The following is a 21425-nucleotide window of genomic DNA, read 5'->3' on the forward strand; positions in this document are numbered from 1 at the left end:
AAAACTTTTCATATAACAAATGAGGTGATAAAGATAAAAAAAGTCAATAATGCCTTTTGATGAAATGCAGCGAGCAAACGCGATAATTCCCGATATTTTGGATCTTTAAACCTCCACGACAAATGTCCACTAAGCACTTCCACTGTTTTGCACCTTTAGCACCCTCTTGAATTTACCTTAGTTTCTATCTTTCTTTTGGACTGTCAATTCCGGTAGCGTGCCTGAATGGGTCACACCCACTTGGCACAGTAAATTGCAGCTCAAAAACTGGCTGTTTTGAGCTGTTTTTAATGGCCATGTGAAAGTGAAGCACAGCCCATTCACTAACAGTCCAAAAGAAGTGATAGAATGTCCTCCAGTTAAATTTTTGAGGTCACGTGGGTGCAAATCTACGCGGAAGTGCTTACCTTTTTGTCGTGGAGATGTATACACTCTAAATAAACTTAATTATGTTTGATCGCTGCATTTCATCAAAAGCAGGCATTATTACTTTCCCAATCTGAATAATATTTGGGATATCAAAACTTCCGCCCAGTGGCACTCACCCGTCATTGCAAAGTGCTTTGAGCGGCTGATCTTGGCTCACCTCAAAGCCAGCCTCCCCCCCGCACTGGACACCCATCAGTTTGCCTCCCGGACCAACAGGTCTATAGAGGACTATAGAGGACGCCATATCGGCGGCCCTACACTCTGTCCTGACCCACCTGTACAGCAATAACACCTACATCAGGTTGCTGTTCATTGATTTCAGCTCTGCCTTTAACACTGTCATCCCCGCTAGCTTGATCACCAAACTCACCAAACTTGGCATCTCCACCACCCTCTGCAATTGGACACTGGATTTCCTCACCAACAGACCACAGTCTGTTAGGGTCAACAACCTCACCTCCTCCACTATAACACTGAAGCTCAGCCCTCTCCTCTACTCCCTCTTCACCCATGACTGCATCCCTCAGAATGGCTCCAACGCCATCATTAAATTTGCTGACGACACCACGGTGGTAGGACTGATCAGTGACAACGATGAGTCAGCCTACAGGGAGGAGGTCCAGCACCTGACAACCTGATGTGCCAACAATAACCTCGTCCTCAACTCCAAGAAGACGAAGGAAATTATTGTTGAGTTCAGGAAGAACAGAGGGGGCAGACATACCCCCATCCATATAAATGGGACTGAGGTGGAGCGCGTCTCCAACTACAAATTCCTCGGGGTACACATCTCGGAGGATCTGTCCTGGTCCCTCAACACCTCCAAGCTGATTAAAAAGGCACAGCAGCGCCTTTACTTCCTGAGGAGGCTCAAGAAAGCTCACCTGTCCCCCCCAAATCCTGACCAACTTTTACCACTGTACCATCGAAAGCATCCTGACTACCTGCTTCACGGTATGGTACAGCAGTTGCACCGTAGCGGACAGGAAGGCACTACAACGGGTGGTGAAAACCACTCAGTACATCATCGGTGCCCCGCTCCCTGCCATGGATGCCCTCCACCGAAAACGGTGTCTGAGACGGGCCGGGAAGATTATCAAAGTCCCCTCCCACCCTAACCATGGACTGTTTGCCCTCCTCCCATCAGGGAGGCGGCACAGGAGCCTCAGGTCTCGTACTAGTAGGATGAGGAACAGCTTCTGCAACAACACTATCACATTGCTGAACTTGGAGTCCCGCCGATAGATTTCTCCAGTCTCTCCGTCCACATTGTTTGCTTATTCTGTATTTTTATTTCTATATTGCACTATTACTACGGACTGACGCTAAACTGCATTTCGTTGTACCCATACTTGTATCTGTGCAATGACAATAAAGTTGAATTGAATTGAATTGGAATTGATGGACTTCTTTGTACTTTTGGCTTCTTCACATTGGTTAAAGGATGTGAGACTTTACAGATTTTTATGTCTTGATCTCTTTGCCGAGCATGGCATCCAGTTGTATCAGATAGTGTAACAGTCACATTTTAAGTTGCTTCAATCAAATAGACAACTTGCTGATTCTCAGAATGAGTATGGGTAAAATAGTTAGCAATAGTTGCTTATTTGAAAGACATAAAGTTATCAGGGTCATATGATTGTGATCCATTACAAATTGCTCTGTGCATAAATGCTGCATCTAAAAAGCATAAACTGCAAGATAGCCATGACATTGCTGCAATGCTCAGGCCAGGAATCAGTTATTCAGCAGTCCAAATAAAAGGGCACTGTTCTCTATAGAAAGGATATTCTAGGTGGTTCAAGGATATGATCCAAGAACAGATTGAAGAACAAAGGAATAATTATTATATTTGTGATTAAAAAAAAAATATATATATATGTAGGATCCGTTGATGTAGAATAAGGTAGTGAAAGCTCTTCATCTGCATATTTCAAAAGGAGTAACAACATTATTAATTTATTCTCTGTATAGGAGAAATGATGCCAACTGTAGGAAAGGGGAATTCTTGTAATGGAAAGAATAGCGTTTATAGTCTGCTGAAATCCAATGAGGAAGAGAGCAATAAAGGTAAATAAATCAGAAAAAGCGTGTAAGAAATGTCAGAAGAATAAATTAGTAATCAGGAAGGTTATGGAAGAGAGACTGAAAAGATTAATTTTGCAGCCAATGGGAGTTTAAGGGAAAAGATTAAGGTAACATAATAGTGATCTCTAACACAAACAATAGCGTAGACTTGCATATTGAGAGAAATTGGAAGCAAATGGTATGACTAGCTCACTAAAGAGGGAGGCCATGGATAGAGCAGACATATTTTATAATGGAAAATTACCTGGACCAACCATTTGAAATGTATCTCGGGTTGCTGAAAGGAGGAACAGTAGAATTAGCAGTGAGATTGGCTACAGCCTTCCAGTCATCATTAGATGTAGGGTATCTGTTAAGGCACTTTTTCTTTGCTAGTTTCATATTGCAGTGAGGGAAATGGATAAGTAAAAAGAGAGCCAGTTGAACATTGATGGTCAGGAAATTATTGGATGCTGTTTACAGGAACAGACAATTCTGAAGAGATTTAGTGTGTTTTAACAGTATTTATTAAAAGAAATAAGCGGTTAATTGAGGTGATGCAGTATGTATATACGTGGACTTTAAAAGAAGGGTTGCGTGTGAGTCATAGAGCATGGAAACAGGCCCTTCAGCCCAACTTGGCCACAACGAATAACATGTCCCAATTACACTAGACCTACCTGCCTGTGTTGGGCCCATATCCTTGTCTAAACCTATACTATCCATATGCCTACGATAGACACAAAATGATGGACTAACTCAGTGGGACTGCTGTAATTTCTACATGGCGAAACCAAAATGTATAAAAATACCCTTTAATAAAATCTGACAATGTGTACTTTAACCACGTGTGATTTTTTTTCCATTACAAATCTCAAATTGTGGAGTTGAGAGGCAAATAAATAAATGATAGCTCTTTGTGCCAAACATTATGGAGGGCACAGTATGAGTGCAGGTACATAGTTTCTTGAAAGTGCCGTCACACAGCGAAAGGGTGGTCAAAATGGCTTTTAGCAGTCAGAGCATTGATGGATTGATTATTTTCACGTATTGTCTTTATGCTGACAGGTTAGCAGACAACAAAAAGCTTTTCACTGTACCTCAGATAGATACAAAAAGCTGGAGTAAACCAAAATGTATAAAAATACCCATTAATAAAAGCTGACAATGTGCACTTTAACCACATGTGATTTTTTTCTATTACAAATCTCAAATTGTGGAGTACATAGGCAAATAAATAAATGATGGGTCTTTGTCCCAAACATTATGGAGGGCACTGTAGATCCCTCTGCTCTACAACACTCCCCAGAGCCTTCCCATTCACTGTGTAGTTCCCACCCATGCTAGACTTCCCAAAATGTAACACCTCGCACTTCTCTGTATTAAATTTCATTAACCATTTCTCAGCCCACCTGCCCAACCGATCAAGATCCTGCTACAATTTTTGCCAACTATCTTCATTATCTACAATACCACCCACTTTTGTGTCACCTGCAAACTTGCTAGTCATGCCATGTACGTTCTCATCTAAATAATAGATATAGATGATAAACATCAATGGGCCCACCATCAAACCCTGAGGCACGCCACTAGTGACAGGTCTCTGGTCTGAAAAGCAACATTCCACTATCACCCTCTGCTTCCTTCCATTATATATCCATTCAGCTACCTCTCCTTGGATTCCATGCGCTTTAACCTTCCAGAGCCGCCTACCATGTGGAACATTGTCGAATGCCTTGCTGAAATCCTTGTATACAATTTCTACAGCTCTGCCCTCATCAACCTTTTTGGTCACATCTTTAATAAAACAATCAGATTCATGCGACACAACCTGCTATGTACAAAATCATGCTGACTATCCATAATCAGCCATTGACCATTTAAATGTGCTATTTAAATAGAAGTGACTTGACTTGACTAAATACTCAAGTAACTTTCTGACCACAAAGGTTAGGTTCACTGGTCTGCAGTTCCCAGGCTTTTTCCCTGCAGCCCTTCTTGAATAGAGAGGCACAGTCTGGCACCTTACCTGTACTTAATGACAGCTTGTAAATCTCATGCAGAAAAGTTTGTTGAAGACATTTGGAGGATGCAAATTTATGATTATCAAGTGACTGGAGGTGTGAATGTAATTCGTGAGGAAATGTGTTAACCATATTTTCCCAAGGATCAATGATTCCTTTTCAGTCTTTGTAATCAGTCAAAATTATCTTATAGTAAGCAGTATTACAGCTTTTGGATGGCTTGCAGAGCAAAAAACCATAATTAAAAAAAAAAATGATTTTGGGTAACTGGTAAGTATTGGCCAGGACTTTAGATTGTGTCATGAGATCATTTGCATCCTTCAGAGGAGAATTAAGATCTCAGATTTGTAAGAAATATAACATCCATACAGCATGCTCTTCCTTCTGTAATGTACTGAAATAGCAACTCCATTCACTGGAAGTTCTGATGTGATCAATGTTTATGAAAAAGTTCACTTAAAAAGATAGACAAAGTACAAATTCTTAAGACCATACAAAGCTTTAATTTGTCTGACGGGTGTGGACCTAGAGACCCAGAGGCAACAGTTTCACGTCTGAATCTCCAGCAGCACACACACAGACATACTAGAAAACGTGAGTTTATATACGTACAGAAATAAAACCAATTGCATGTGATGTAATGTACAAAAACCATCAGCCACCTCCAAATATGGAGTTATTTTTCACTCTTTGCCAAAAGCCAGTCACCCCAATGGCATCCTCTGGGCCCCTTCTTATCTGATTAACCTCTTCAACTTACATGAAAAAACCTTGCAAGAGAGCTGTGAACTATTCAACTTAAGTTAAAAAAAAAAACTTGTCACGATGGGAGTTGTCCATATCCCATCATGCATTACAATTGGCCTTTTACAACAGGAAAGCTTAAATATGACAACAATCAATTAATAACTAACTCTTTCTTTTAAGACCTTTTTTGCAGTGTCATTTCTAAAACGTGTATATACTCTATCACAGAAAAGGCTTGTTATGTTGTTTATTTAGTAAGGATGGGAGCACTCAGTATTCAGTGTTACGTTCTGTTAATTGTAATGGTTAACCTGTAATCAGGTAAATGGGTACAAAGTTTTCCATTGAAGCTGCATTATTACTCTCTCGGTAGTGGACTTATGTAAAGTAATTGATATTATTTTGAAATAACTGTACCCGGCTCTTATTAACAAAAATACAATAGAACAGTTTAATCATGTACACTAGTTTAGATCCATGAGTCAGCATGGTTTGCAAGCTGAAACAAACTACAAGTTTTAGATCCATAGATGTTGCCGCACCCGCTGAGTTTCTCTAGCATTTTTGTCTACCTACAAGTTTTAATGACTTACTTTTTGCAGTTATCTTTGACAGTGCCAACTGCAGTTTAGTTAATAGCACACAGGCCTCTGACACAAAGTGCTGGAGTTCCCTTTCCAGATACCCGAGCATAACAATGTAGGCTGACACCCCATTGTAAAACTGTAGAGTAATCCCGATGGTAGACAAAAATGCTGGAAAAACTCAGTGGGTGAGGCAGCATCTATGGAGCGAATTAAATAGGCGACGTTTCGGGCCAAAACCCTTCTTCAGACTGTATTAAAGCTGTGATAGAGGAAGATGGCTTAGCACTATTTTGAAGAAGTCAAGTGGAAAATTCTCTAACATCAGGTAGCTCCGACATTCTCTCTCTCGGGTTGGGTCGAGACCCTGAAGAAGGGTCTCGACCCGAAACGTCACCCATTCTTTCTCTCCAGAGATGCTGCCTGTCCCCCTGAGTTACTCCAGCTTTGTGTGCGTATCTTTGGTTTAAACCAGCATCTGCAGTTTCTTCCTAGACTGTCTCCTTATAGTTTATAAGAACCTTTGTTCAGTTCAGTTTAGTTTATTCTCACATGTACCGAGGTACAGTGAAAAACTTTGAGAACTTAGGGTGGCACGCTGACGCAGTGGTAGGGTTGTTGCCTTACAGCACCAGATTTTTGTTCGATCCTGACTATGGGTGCTGTCTGTATAATTTGTACATTCTCCCTGTGATCGCGTGGGATTTCTATGGGTGCTCCAGTTTCCTCCCACAGTCCAAAGGTGTACAGGTTTGTGGATTAATTGGCTTTGGTAAAAATTGTTCCTAGTTTATGTGTAGGATAGTGTTTGCACAGGGATTGCTGGTCAGCATGGACTCGGTGGGCCGAAGGGCTTGTTTCTGCACTGTATCTCTAAACTAAAACATGGAAAACACTGAGGCAAATTGATACCAGTGATTGTTGATATTATCTTGATAGAATATAATTAATCTAATGACCTCATTGCATCTGGTATTCCAGACTATCCAGGTTCTGAATATTGGTGAATAAGAATGCAGAATTACAGTGATTAGGAATGCAGATTTCATTTGCTGAACAAATTGAGTTTGGGCGTTGATTTTTAATTCCTCTACTATTTATTCCTGAGGAGGGATGGTAATCCTAAGCATAGGAGGGCCATTGCCTCTTCAAATGACTTCAATGTGCATAAGGCCCATTCTTAGTCACGTGTGTGACCAAAAATATGAAAAATTGTGGAATACATCTCTTCTAATTCTGAAAGCATTACGGGTATACTGTATATATGATTCTTTATTTTGTCAGAAGTTTATCGTGAATTTTTTCTGTTATACTGACAATGTTTGTTTAGGGTCAGAGGTCAAATATAACTGGTCACATGTGTGGCCACACCAGGAATTTTATTTTCATAACTCAGTTTTATCTTACAAGCACTGTGAATTTTAAAAAGCTAGAATGTTCATATCTTTAGCAGACATGCATTATAGTGTTGTAGGTAGGAAAATAGCAATGAATAAGATTAATTTCTTACAAGAATTTTTATATATATTACTTTATTTGATGACATCTGGTCACGTGTGTGACATTTTGGTTAACTTTCCAAGCAATGGTCCATCATGAAGTTTCCAGCGATGGTTGAAATTTGAAAATCTCGGTCTTACGAATTATACAAATTAGAAAGCTGAAATTCAAAAGCAATTTGGGATTTTGTAAGATGCTTTAGATCATAAACTGAGCATTGAGACGGTTGTGGATTTTGGGTGTCCCATTAATGTAATTTCTAGAACACTATGTGAGCCCACTATTTGGAAAATATCTACATGTATTTCCTATCTAAAAGACTGGTTAGCTTGCTGTCAGTTGACTTTAGACCCTGTAGATGCTGGAATCTTTAGTGAAAAACATAGTGCTGGATCAGCAGGTCAGGCATCATCTCTGGATAACCTTTGGGCAGGTTAGGACTTTAATTCTTGGACTGCAGGAGGTTAAGGGGTGATGTTATTGAGATGTTTATCTCTATCATGAAGGGGATAGATGGGGTGAATGCACAGCCTGTTACCTAGAGTTCAGGGAATCAAGAAATAAGAACGTTAGTTTAAAGTGATAGGGGAAAGATTTAACAGGAAAACAGCAGCAACAAGTGTATCTGAAAATGAGGAGCAAACTTGTGACTACATGCCTGCTAAACAGTGAAGTCAGCGTATTATTGACAGTTAGCAATCCACAACCAGTCAATTGTTTCCAAGCCTCCCCGTATCTCTGAATAGATGGCGACACAAGGAACTGCAGATGCTGGAATATTGAGCAAAATACAAGGTGCTGAAGTAATTCAGCAGGTCAGGCAGCATCTGTAGAGGGAAAGGACAGGCAGCGTTTTGGGGCGTGTCCCTTCCTAGGTATAGATAGTGATGGACGATTGAACAACTAATGGGCGGAAGGGAACCTAGCATTCAAGAGAGAGTTAGATAGAGCCCTTAAAGATAGCGGAGTCGAGGGCTATGGGGAGAAGATAGGAACGGGGTTCTGATTGTGGATGATCAGCCATGATCACAGTGAATCTGATTCGGCTCAAAGGGCCGAATGGCCTAGTCCTGCACCTATTGTCTATCTTTATGCAGAAGTGCCAACTAGTTTAAATTTGATTTCCAATTAAGCCCTCCAGTAAAGCCAGCAATGAGACAATTCAGTTCATTTTAAGTGATGACAAGTAAATGTTTTAAATACAGCAATGGCTTGGGGACCTGTTTAAGGTACCCACTTTTAATACTTCAAATGAAAAAAAAATGTTGTTACAGGTACAATTTGCCTTGGTGATTAAATAGAACCTAGCGGCTTTCTGTAATCGAATTACATTATGTGATGGTTGCGATACTTGAATGCTTTTGGGTTTTTGTCTGGTACTGATTGTCAAGGGAATGAATGTATTTTGAGAAGGACAGAAAGATTGCAACAGCTGCACAATGATTTCAGTGACCATAAAGATGTAACAGAAACAAAGAGCCCAGTATTGATATTCTTTCATGATTAAAAAATATATATTTTTAGTCCCCAGTGGCCACTCTTGCAAGGTTTCTTTGTATGCTGTACTATTGTATTCTTATATTTGGAAACAAAGAAAGCATTTGACCTACTTGTTAATTTGGAGCAGTATTAGAAAACAGCTCTTGTTTACGAAGATATATCGATCAATGGTTTGGTTTGATGCAACAGTTGCCACATATCACAGAACAATTATGTGGTAGTCTGCGTTTAATTTTTTGAGTGTCTGTTTTTGTGTTCAATGTTTGTCCAGTGTAACATTAAAAATGTATTTCTACCTATATCATCAATGTAATTTAGGATTATGGAAATGGTCTGTCTATTGAAGCGGCTGGCAGTCAATAGTTATGAAAATATTTTAAAAATATTTTATGAATATTCACAACTTTTGTTGTAGTCCCTTTGTAAATCATTTATGGCTGACCAAATTTTGATTTTGCAACAAAAGTAACATTGTTATTTTTCATAAATTTGCATTTACTCAGCTCTGGTTATGAAAACTAAGATAGCATGCCATAATGACTACCATTCAGTGGCTCTGACATCCATCATCATGGCTTTGAGAATGGTGATGGAGCACATTAACTACAGCCTCCCACTGAACCACGGTAGTTTGTTTACCATCACAACAGGTTCACAGTAGATGCCATCTCCCTGGCCCTAAATTTATCTCTGAAACACCTAGAGAAACTCTTATTTATTGACTATAGCTCTGCCCTCAACACCGAAATCCCATCCAAACTCATCTCAAACTCCTGGACCTGGGAATCGGCACCACCTCTGCCACTGGATCATTGACTTTCTCACCCACAAATCACAATCAATGAGGATGGGTGACAACACCTCCTACACAATAACTCAACACTGATGCCCCACAAGAATGCATTCTCAGATCCTGCTATATCCCTTGTACACTCACGACTGCTGGCCAAGTTGGGCTCTAACTCCATCTACAAGTTTGCAGATGATACCACTATGGCGGGCAGGATTACAATCAAAGATTATTCGGATTACAGGAAGGAGATAGAGAACTTGGTAATATAGTGTCAGGACAATAACCTATTCAGTGTCAGCAAGACGAAGGAGCTAGTTATCGACTTCAGGAAGCATGGTGGAGTACTTGTCCCAATCTGCACCAATGGTGTTGAAGTAAAAATGGTTGAGAACTTTAAGTTCCTTAACATTAATATTATCAACAATCTGTCATGGACCAACCACATTGACACGACTGCCAAGAAGGTGCACCAGCACCTCCACTTCCTTAGGAAACTGAAGAAATTGGCATGTCTATAATGACTTACAAACATCTACAGATGCACCATACCAAGCACACTGTTGGGTTGCATCACAGTTTAGTTTGGGAATAAACTCTGTCCAAGACGACATGAAATTGCAGAGTTGTATATGTAGCCCTGTCCATCACGCAGGACAGATGTCGTGCCATTGACTCCATCTGCACTTCACATTGCCTTGGAAAAGAGCCAACATAATCAAAGACTTGCCTCACCCCAGTCATTATCTCCCAAGGACATAACTAGCTCCTTCACCCTGGCCACAAGCTCTTTGAAGCACTTCCCTCTGCCAGGCGACTCTGGACTGTCAAAGCTGCCACAGCCGGACATAAAAGCAGCGTTTTTCCACAAGTAGTAGCTCGAGTAAATCTGTAGCCTCCTTTTGCTCTGATATTTTATTTCATTCACATGTTTGAACGATAATGTTTTATTATTAATGTTTAATGTTTATGTGTTATTCTTAATTGTCACTGTATGTCATGTTGTTACTTGTGAGCGGAGCACCAAAGCAAATTCCTTGTATGTGTATATACTTGGCCAATAAAAGTATTCATTCATTCTCCCTGCTCCATCTGGCAGAAGGTATAGAAGCTTGAAATTGTGCTCCATCAGACTTAAGAACAACTACATCCCCTCTGGCAGGCTTCTGAATGGTCCTTCCATGTGGTAGGATACTGCTAGGATACTGTCCAATGCATCTCTATACCCTGTTGCAGACATTAGACTTTGTCTAATCGTGGATTAATGCTCTGTCATGGAACTGATGCATAACAATGCTGCAAACTATAATCTGCACTGTACGTTGCTCTATCTTTTATACTTGAGTTTGACGATTGTTTGTATAGGATTGGAAGCAAAGCTTTTCACTGTACCTTGGTACACGTGACAATAATAAACCTAAACCTAACTCGCTGATAGTCTAAGTGGATTCACTAAGTTTTTTTTATGGAGTTTATGTAAACATTATGAATGTAATGATGCCATCCAACTGACTTGCCAAAGCTAATGAATCACACTTGCCTCCACCCTCCATTATGTGTGTGGTAGAAAATATAGAAGTAACATCAAATTTGCAAAAAAATAATCAAAGGTAGTAAACTAAACTGAATGGTAAAAAGTGAATTGAATAAAATAAGAAATGCAATGGTTGTGTCAGAGCTAAGTAAGCACTTGGAAGGATAGTGGTACAAAATTTGTAATTGTATACCTAGTTCTGAGAATATTCATTGGTCAAATTAGATTTTAAATGAAACCGTAATGTTTAGAACTTAAATCTTTGCTTTGACCTATTCATAGGTGAACCATCTAATTTCGGTACTAATTTCAGTCAACTGTACAATTAAAATTAATTAAATTAAGGCACAATATTCTGTAACCCTGATTATTGATTTATTTTTGGTATTTATTGATTGCATTTGTCTGCCTGAATTGTTTCAAAGGTATCTTGCATAGTGAGGTGAAATAGTGTTTCTAACAGTATCTTTATCTATTTACTTTTTTTTAGGGGAATCACTTTGATCAATATGAAGAAGGACATCTGGAGATTGAACAGGCATCCTTGGACAAGCCCATAGAATCGGTAAGGATTTTAATTTTGATTTGAGAACTAATTTGGCAAAATGATTTGGCATAATTTCTACAAAATGAGAATAATAATTAGGTGCCCCAATGAAGGTATGGATGTAGCAGTTTTGAATATGTAGTCCTTACAGTGTATAGCAGTGAAAATGCATATTTGGCCCAACGACTATGTAGTGTTTAGTAAACTCCTTTATTTTAATTTTAAGTTTTTCAGGATTTTGTAATATAACATTTATTAATGCTCTGCTGCTACTATATACAGGACATGAAAAATGCATCTTAAGGTAAATCAACATTTTGTTTGTACTTCATGGATAAATAGTACACATGCTTCATTGCTACTTTAAATAAAATGCTTAGTAAATAATCCCACCATATAGAAGTCTTCTTTATAATTGTTAAATTAAGTAGTTCTAATTCAGTTTTACATTACATGAGTTAATCCAGTGCTTTGGTTTTTCAGCATTTTGCTTTTGTGTGTAGTAATTGTCATTGCACTCACATGGTAAAGGTTGGAACTTCACGTGCAATGTAAGATGAATGGCTTGATTCAATTTATAAAAGGATTGGAAATATATGATGATCTCCTTTACCTGCTGGTTATTTTGTACACATTTTACCGTTTGTACCCGAGATGTCTATGTGCACCCGTTGAGCAAACATTATTTTTCCCCTGATGTTAGCACTCTTTGACCTTGACCCATCATTAAGGGGTGAAGGCAAGCTGGAAATACTATTCCTTTTCCAGTGGACCAAATTATGTGAACAAAGGAACCATGAAGCCAATCCATGTTGCCCTGCCATTATTGTGGTTACCATGTTATAGAAAAGATGTTGTCAAACTGGAAAGGGTGCAGAGAAGATTTAAGCGGATGTTGCCAGGACTCGAGGGCCTGAACTATAGGGAGAGGTTAAGCAGGCCAGGACTTTATTCCTTGGAATGCAGGAGGATGTGGGTTGACCTTATAGAAGTGTGCAAAATCATGAGAGGAATAGATTGGGTAATTGCCCAGAGTTGGGGAATTGAGAACAAGAGGACATTCGTTTAAGGCGAGGTGGGAAAGAAAGGAACCTGATGGGGTAACATTTTTACACAAAGGGTATATGGAATGAGCTGCCAGAAGAGGGAGTTGGAGCAGCTACTATCATTTTATGTTTAAGAGACATTTTACAGGTACATGGATAGGATAGGTTTCGAGGGTTATGAGTCAAGCACAGGCAGGTGGGACTAATGTAGATGAGGCAAGTTGGGCTGAAGGGCCTGTTTCCACCCTGTATGACTCTGACTCCACTTGGATGAGTTCAGTTCCAGCAACACTTGAGAAACTGCTGTGTAGGCCAGAGCAGCCAACTTGATTGGCACTGATGCATCACCCGCAGTGTAGCTGTAATATCTGCCCTCCACAAGATGCACAGTAGAAATTTGCCACGGTTTTATCACTATCCCTGTCATTAATCACGTGACCAACGATTAGATAGTTGAGGGTAATGCGTTCCATTTCCAATAAAGTTACAGTTAACAATTATCAAGTTAACTTGTTTCCTTAATAGGACATAGTATGGGAGGTGCATAAAGTTTGAGCCAATTTTCTGTGTTTAAAATGTGTGCAAATCCCCATCCATTATTAAAGTGTAAGAATTTAGGAGATCATTATCTATTTCTGTTCTCATTCAAGATGTACCCAGGTTTCCATGTAACAAATTTTGCACACAACTTCGGGTGTCAACCATTTCTCTTCTGCAGCAGTTGGGCCATAATTGCTAAGCAGCCATGAACTGGTTTGTATTGCACGCTCTGCTATTTTTTTTTAAGGGGTTTCTTGGTTCCTTTTCCTGTCCTTCCAATACAGCAAATAGCTACCGTGAGACTTTTCTGGCATGATGTTTGTTTATGGAATGGCAATAGCTGATGATGCATGTTGATAATACTGCAGGATAAGTTTTCAATTAGTGATCTAATAACATTAATCCCATCATACCTAACTTTGTATTTGATTCTTTTTTTCTTTTTAACAATGAAATATCTGAACATTTTGTCACCCGCAAACTTAATTTACTTTATTTTCAATTTTGCATGTGATTTTTATTTGTGTAAATTTGAGTCACTTTTTTTATTGGCCAGAGCAATTGCAGGCCAAAATGTCTTTGAAATTAAACAATACACCAAAGCAAATTAATCCTTCTTCACAAAATTTACAGTTCAATACGAGTTGGCATTTCAATATCTAAACTGCACAAAAGTTTTAGGAATTCATAAAATGTGAGCAAATTAACATGCATTTATCTTTTTTCAACATTTTTTCCGATAAACATTTTTTCAGCTACTCTAAGTAAATATTTTGTTATTTTTTAAAAATTGGCATTTGTAACAAATTTTAATTTATCAATTTTTTATGGTGTGCAAGTTGAACATAAGAAACACAAGGGTAGGTAGCATTCATTTGAATGAATACACTGGTTAACTATAATACAAATTCTACCAAATTTATCTTCATTCAAACCAGTATTTATCTTAAAATATTAATCATAATGCATAACCTTCCTGGTAGTTTTTTTTACTCTATTTTAGCTCTTCCCTTGCTCTTCTCTTCCATTGCCCTTCTGAATGGAAATAAAATGTTCAAGGTGTCATCATGAAAGCAACCCATAGTAACTAATTTTATCTTTCTTCTGTGGAAATGGACCCCTTATGGGAGTTGTAGAGGTAAACTCACTATTGTTCCAAACACCTGATTCTGTTAAAGTAGTACAGCAATATTCTGCTGTACTGCTGGTTTTTTTATGGGCCTGTCCCACTTACGCAACTTTTTCGGCGACTGCTAGCATCTGTCATAGGTTGTTGCAGGTCGCCAAAAGATGCTACGACTCTTTGGGCGACTGGGGAGACTACTCACCACCATAAAGACGACACCCTGGCGACATGTCGCGGGATGAAGCCTGTGTGATTGTGAGTAGTCGCCCAAAGAACCTTGTTCTGGTTGCCGCTGGATTTTCAACATTTTGAAAATTTTCGGTGACCTGCAACGACCTATGACAGGTGCCGGCAGTCGCCGAAAAAGTCACGTAAGTGGGACAGACCCATTAGTCTCAAACCTTAGCTTTTGAACCTGAGGTGTTGCTCATGACTAGCATACACACTAGTCCCTTTCTAACACTATAAATGTTGACTATTGCCTGTAACATCTTTGATGCTGGAGAGAGCAGTTCTGCACTGTAGAATGCACTGTTGCGCCCCGGACCAAGGAGATGGCAGTCTACAGTGTGCAGAACAAGTCTCAAAACTCAAAGATCCCCACTCACTAATAAACAGACTCATGCTCAATCCAAAGCTCCAAACTTTCCTTATGTCAAAGTTCCAAAGGATCTTGAATCTCCCTGACAGTAAGATAGCTGTAAAAGTATTAAAAACAAATTAAACACATATTTTAACAAAATAAATTACTGAAATAATTACATTATTAGGCAATGATGAACCTTAAAACTGATTTTGTTAACTAAAAAAGTAAATAATGTCATGAATGTTCACCATTGTACCTCAGTGTTATTCTGCATTCAAACTGAAAAGCTTCTTGATTTAAATACTGCTAATTTAGGTTAATAAGAAAATCTTCTAGTTTGCAATCCACTGTTGCTATTGAATTCAGTGTTGGAGGGGGGAACTGGGAAGTGACCAGTAGAATTTGGACAGCAAACTCAAGACTTATTTCGATTCATGAATACTGAATCTCTTGATTCTTATGAGGGGTAAATGCCAGCAGTTTGGCATAGACTACTTGCATTTGCGAACATGTTCTGGTCCATTATTTTTGCAAACAGGTAACTGCTCCGTTAATAATATTCCTATGAATTGAGAACCAACATTTGTGGATGCATATTTGTTATTCTGTAGCTACACAAATTCTAAGTTTTTTAAAAGCAGTGTACAATTTTAATTCTGCGGTGAAGAACAAAATGGTAATCGTATAAAGGTTGAGATGTCTTTCCATCGAAACATTCAATGCAAAGAAGCAGTTATTTTTAACAGTGAGCAAATGATTTCTATAAATTCTAAATCAACAATGTCCTGCAGCATTGTCTTGAGATGTGCTAAATGCTATGCTACAGTGTTCAGTTAGTACAAACAGCAAGCTTGGCTATATTGTAGAGTCCACCGGTTTTGAGATGATTCACATTGCAGTAAATTATTTTGCATGATATTACCCAACAGCTGGGGCACATCAAGGATAACTTGGGCACAATAAGATTAGTGCAGCAATTCTCTGAGTGGTTTTCAAGTTCCCTTTTTTTCTTCTGAAACAATTAGGGATATAAAGTGAGGGAATAATGTGGAAGTTTAGTGAGTGAACCTTTCCCTATAATAGTACCCACTAAATTTGCCCAATCTAGTTTTCCTAGATATCGACTTTCTTGTTAACCTCAATACAATTTGATGAAGAGAAGTAATTAAACTGAAAACCCGAAAATGCCTTAAATACTCAGCAGATCAGGAAGCAACTGTGAAGTGAGAAAGTCAAGATTTTTTTAACAGTGACTTTCATTAGAACTGACTTTAATTATTTTCTTTTCATATTTCAAATTACCAGCATACAGTGTTTTAATTTTATTTGAAAGTTAATGTCCAGTTTATACAAGTCTTATTTTGGATTTACGCAAGTCTAAATATTATATTCTTATTCCAAATGGGCATTTCATTTTGCATATCACACTTTTTTTGGTAATGCTATTAGGATTGATTATACATATAATTTAGAAAATCTAACTTAAAAATTTGAAGATTTTACATTCTTCAACTGTCCATTTTAATTGCAAAAATAAATACATCTGGATTGCACTAAATTTGTTAAATAGAAAATAAAAGTAGTGCCCACCTTTCTGTCACGCTTTCCTGATTTTATATATATCTATCGCCTCACACGAAAATAATCCACTTTCCAAACAACTAGCATTAAGATGTTCACCTTAATTCAAAATTTATTTTAGAATTTTGGTCAATTCTAGACATACCGAATGTGTAAACCTTTGGATTTCCAAAACTAATAATAATGTTGTTCTGGTTTCACTGTTAATCTGTAATTGTAAATTATCCAGTATTAGACTAAATGGTGTGTTTCAAGGGCTGTTTAATTGGCTTGAAAATGTTCCATTCTATTTACTAGCTTTATTTGGTATAGCATATCTACAGCAATCAAATTGTGTTTTGTCATTTTTCACATGCACAAGATCTGTGGACTCTTAAGCAGACAAATGTTACGATAATATGGCTGCTGATTTGACATTTAACAGTAGCCGCATGTTCCCTGTACTATAAATATTTCATATCTTGTAGCTGTATGGTGTAGCATTACCATTTGGCTGTCCTATCCATCATCATGTGTCATCTATAGTTAAACATAATGTTTGTTTTGGGAATCGCTCTAAAGTGTTCTTGCATGTAACGGTAAAGTAGTGCCCACCTTTCTGTCACGCTTTCCTGATTTTATATATATCTATCGCCTCACACGTAATATATATTTTATATACATAGAAATATATTTTGTTTTTCCTCCATTGTGTCGTCATGGCACGCTGCACTGACTTACGGCTAGTTGGTCTTGAATCGTGGATTTACATTGTGCTTCACTATTACCTAATGTAAACATTACATGCAAGCAGTGAATTGAACAGAAGCAGACCATTAGTTGTTTGGACAGTTTCTTACTTTGTGTTACATTTAACTGTTCTTTTGACAGCCCAGTTTTTAAAGTCAGGTTCGTATGGAAATGCTTTCACTCCACTTGCACTGCTTTGAACTAGCCTCTTGCTTCATCTGTCTGTTTATTTTTTTTAATGCATTAATTAATATTGCAGTCAGGGTAATGTCTCACTTCCTTTGTTGAAAATCTAAAATAGCATTAATATTTAATTCAAAGATTCAAATCAGACTTTTATTCTTATATGTAGAAAGAAAATAAATTATCCATCAAAGGATGAGAATGAAGGGGGTAAACCTTGTTTTATGTCTAATGGTATTTAAGATTATAGATTTAAAATTTTCAGGAGCTTGATTGGATAGATTCAGTAAACTAAATATCTTTGTTACCTTCCCAACCCATGGTTCACTTTAGTGTTTGAATAACAGTAATGGCTGTGGCTATTATAATATTTTTTGATGCACCGGACACAGCTTTTCTCATGTTTAAATATATTTCCGAGTAAAAGGTGATTCCTTATTTTAAAAGTTTAAAGATGAACATTAAGTTTAATGCTGTGCATTTTATGTGATTGAGTTATACCCAGCTCTTTGAGACTACATAACTGGAAGCTTTTTGGATCTCCATAATTAATATTGTCATAGGTCACAAATCAGAGTTAAGCATTTAATCTACTGGAAGCTCAAACCCAAGTAACATGATTTAAGCAGCTTTTGAAATTAGCTACGGCCATGTGTTCCAAACTGTTGTGGTAACACAGATTGAAGATATCTTTTAAGTCTGACCTGACACTGCAATAAAGCATATTGAGCCTTTTTTTTTTCCTTTGGTAAATTTGTTTGCGAGTATTTTACTAGCACTCCAAATAAGCAAATTAAATGGAGTGTTGTAATAGTTTGGGATTTTTGTAGATTTTCTTACTTACTTTTGGGATTTTCTTACTTACTTTTAGCCATATCTGTTCAGCTGCCATGTATGTATAGCTTGCGTGTTTGGCCCTCAAGCCCTGACAAGGATGGAAATGTTGCAATGCAAATGCCAAAACAAAGTGTTTTGTTTAGAAGAAGATCACTGCCGTCCGATGTGTGAAGTTTACTTGGCAGGCATTTAACTTCTAATTCACATAGGGCCAATAACACACATTCCACAAAGATGGACTTGCATAATATTAACAGGAAATATTAGAAATGTTAAATATAAGCTGCCAAGTCAGTTTTAATAAGAACCTTTAAATACAGCTCAACCCATTGTTTTATTCTCCATACCTTCCTCCACATTTGTCATTTTTAATTTAAACGTTACATTTTGTTTTCCATTTTACTTGGACCATTAGCTTTTTGTTACATGAAACAGCTGAATTTAAAACATTTTAATTATTGCTTTTATCCTCTTTTAAAAAGCTTGAACCTGCCTTTACCTTATACCCTTGTTTTTTTCAATAGTAATGGGCAGATTAATGGCTGGGACTGGGACCAGCATTTATTTTGAAATAAAGTCTTTGCTAGGGAGCAGTTAAACAATCTTTTGCTTGTGTTACAGCCTTCGCTTGGTAAAAAAACAGGCAATCTGGCCACCTTGGTACTGCACAGTATGGGCACTTTTGCTTTCATTTACAGTGGTCATATATACCCTGCACACAGTATCATTAATCTAGCTCCCAAAGTGTCTCCAAAGGTCAGTTTGACTGCATTAAAGCAACTTGTATGGAATAGCTAATGTTTTTTGCGTTACTATATGGAAACTTTTTCAAGTTGCTTAAACAGTGTGTGTAACACATTAATTAACAATGGGACCGACCTTTAGTAAATTTGGCTTTTTCTAATAACTTTGCAAGCTGCTTATTTTTAGGCTGTCACTAAAAAATGTTTTGGAAGAGACTTCAGTAATACCTTTTTTGTATTTTTGGCCAAGGTTAATGTTGAGAATGTATGTTGGCATGCAACACACAGAAATGTTGACTCCAGGAAGATTATTTGAATTGGCAAAACAACAGATTGCACTTCTAACAATATAATGTCCCTTTGATTGCCAAATGTTGTAAGGCTTGGTTCAACCATTATAATTGCTTGTAACATTGGAATGAGATGTTCAAAGTCCGCACTGTTTAAGTTGTAGCTAGTTAAGCAATCAGTGGTTAGGAAGATGAGACATTACGCTGCTGCTTCCCCCACCCCTCTACATGCACTAATGGTTCTTGCTATTAAACCTGTTGCGAGGCCTGTTCCATTCTAATTTTCAGCATATTTTGTTACCCTAAATATGAAGTGCATCACAATCTGTGCTTGTGCTCATTTTGTAAATTACTAACTTCACTGTTTCATTTTACGTTAATAATGGCTGCATGCTGGTTATAAACCCAATCAAGTCTAGGCTGGATTTTGCTATGATCGTGTTTGGTTTCTAGTGGTGGGGCAGATTTTGCACTTCCAGTAATTTGCAGACATGAAGTCTGGCACGCAACATAACCAAATTAAAAGAAAAAAGTTCAGTTGTCTGTTGCAAATTGGTGCTGTTAAGATGACGGATATGGTTTTAAAGAGAGCATTGTTTTGTCAGTTTTTCTGTTTTCAGTTCTTTGATTTACATTTCTTTTACGCTGCCCTTCCCCCCCCCCCCCCCCCCCCCCCCCCCCCCCCATTATTTAATTATTTTGCACTGACGATGCACACCATCAAAGTAATTCCAAATTGTGTGAGCAGTTTATGATATTGTGTTCCTTAGGGTTTCTATCTACCCCATTCCCATTAGCAACTTCTTGCATGTGTATCCATCGAACACAAAATATAAAATGTTGACTGAAAGAGAGTTTATATTATTGGAGTATTTTTGGTCTATTCTCTGTTCTGTCCATCAGGACAACATTGGACATCGTTTGCTTCAGAAACATGGGTGGAAGCTTGGGCAAGGATTGGGAAAGTCTCTTCAGGGTAAGTTCAGAAGTGTCAACACCAAATATCTTTAAAGTGATGAAATATTTTTGTGAATGTGTCAAAGTATATTTTTAAAAGTGATTGCTTTTTTCTAATTGGTTTTCCTTTAAAATTTATGATAAAAATTTTGAATATTTATTGCCTGAATGTAGAAACATACTTTTAATTTTAACATTCTTCTTGTATTTCTATTTTTTCCCTCTTTGCCTATTCTCTGGATAGTGGTGGAATTAATTTGGCTCTAAAATTTCAATTAAAGGAGAGACCCCAGCAAATGATTACTTTAAATAATTACAACCATGACACATTAAAAAATAAAGTTTTATTGTTTATTGTGTTTTGAATTTTTCAAAAAAAATTGGCATTTCCTTCAGGGGAGGATTTAACGTTTTTGGCTGCTGTCTCTTGACTTCCTCCCCCTTTTCCCACCACCACCCCCACTTCCACAAACTAGTTGTATACATTATAGACTGATACTGATCTTGATCATCTTGATCTTTGGGTGTATAGATTGCATAATATTTGATATGCTGTGGCTGGCAGTTCTTTCCCATTTGGTTTGATTTGTTTTGATCACTAATAGGAGAAAATCTATTTCTTAAAGAAGCTCCCAGATTTTCTGCACAATTTTATTAAGTTCGTTAGACATTTATACAATTCTCTTTTGTTTAAAAATCTTGGCATTTAGCCCACAAGCCTGAATTTTATAAATGCTTATTTCTTAACATTTACAATTATCTGAGAACTCAATACTTATCGAGCCAAAGCTGTGATAGGAGAATGGATCAAGTGAAAGAATGGACTAGAAATGACGCACGTTGGTTTTAATGGGATCCTCCAGTTTGTTTATGCTTCTCCAACTGCAGTGCCCTCCATAATGTTTGGGACAAAGACCCATCATTTATTTATTTGCCTATAAACTCCACAATTTGAGATCTGTAATAGATTTTTATACATTTTGGTTTCACCTTGTAGAAATTACAGCTGTGTTTAAACATAGTCCGCCCATTTCAGGGCACCATAATGTTTGGGACACATGGCTTCACAGGTGTTTGTAATTGCT

General features: G+C 37.8%; 1 protein-coding gene across 1 annotated transcript in view; it reads left to right on the forward strand.

Moving 5' to 3' along the window:
• Window positions 1–21425, forward strand: part of LOC129710387 (G patch domain-containing protein 8-like) — a 150258-nt gene that overhangs the window by 21873 nt on the left and 106960 nt on the right. The window contains 2 exon segments of the mRNA XM_055657351.1: window positions 11666–11740; window positions 20287–20359. Coding sequence (XP_055513326.1) covers window positions 11666–11740; window positions 20287–20359 — 148 coding nt within the window.

This window comes from Leucoraja erinacea, chromosome 27 (assembly GCF_028641065.1).
Source record: "Leucoraja erinacea ecotype New England chromosome 27, Leri_hhj_1, whole genome shotgun sequence".
Taxonomy (NCBI): domain Eukaryota; kingdom Metazoa; phylum Chordata; class Chondrichthyes; order Rajiformes; family Rajidae; genus Leucoraja; species Leucoraja erinaceus.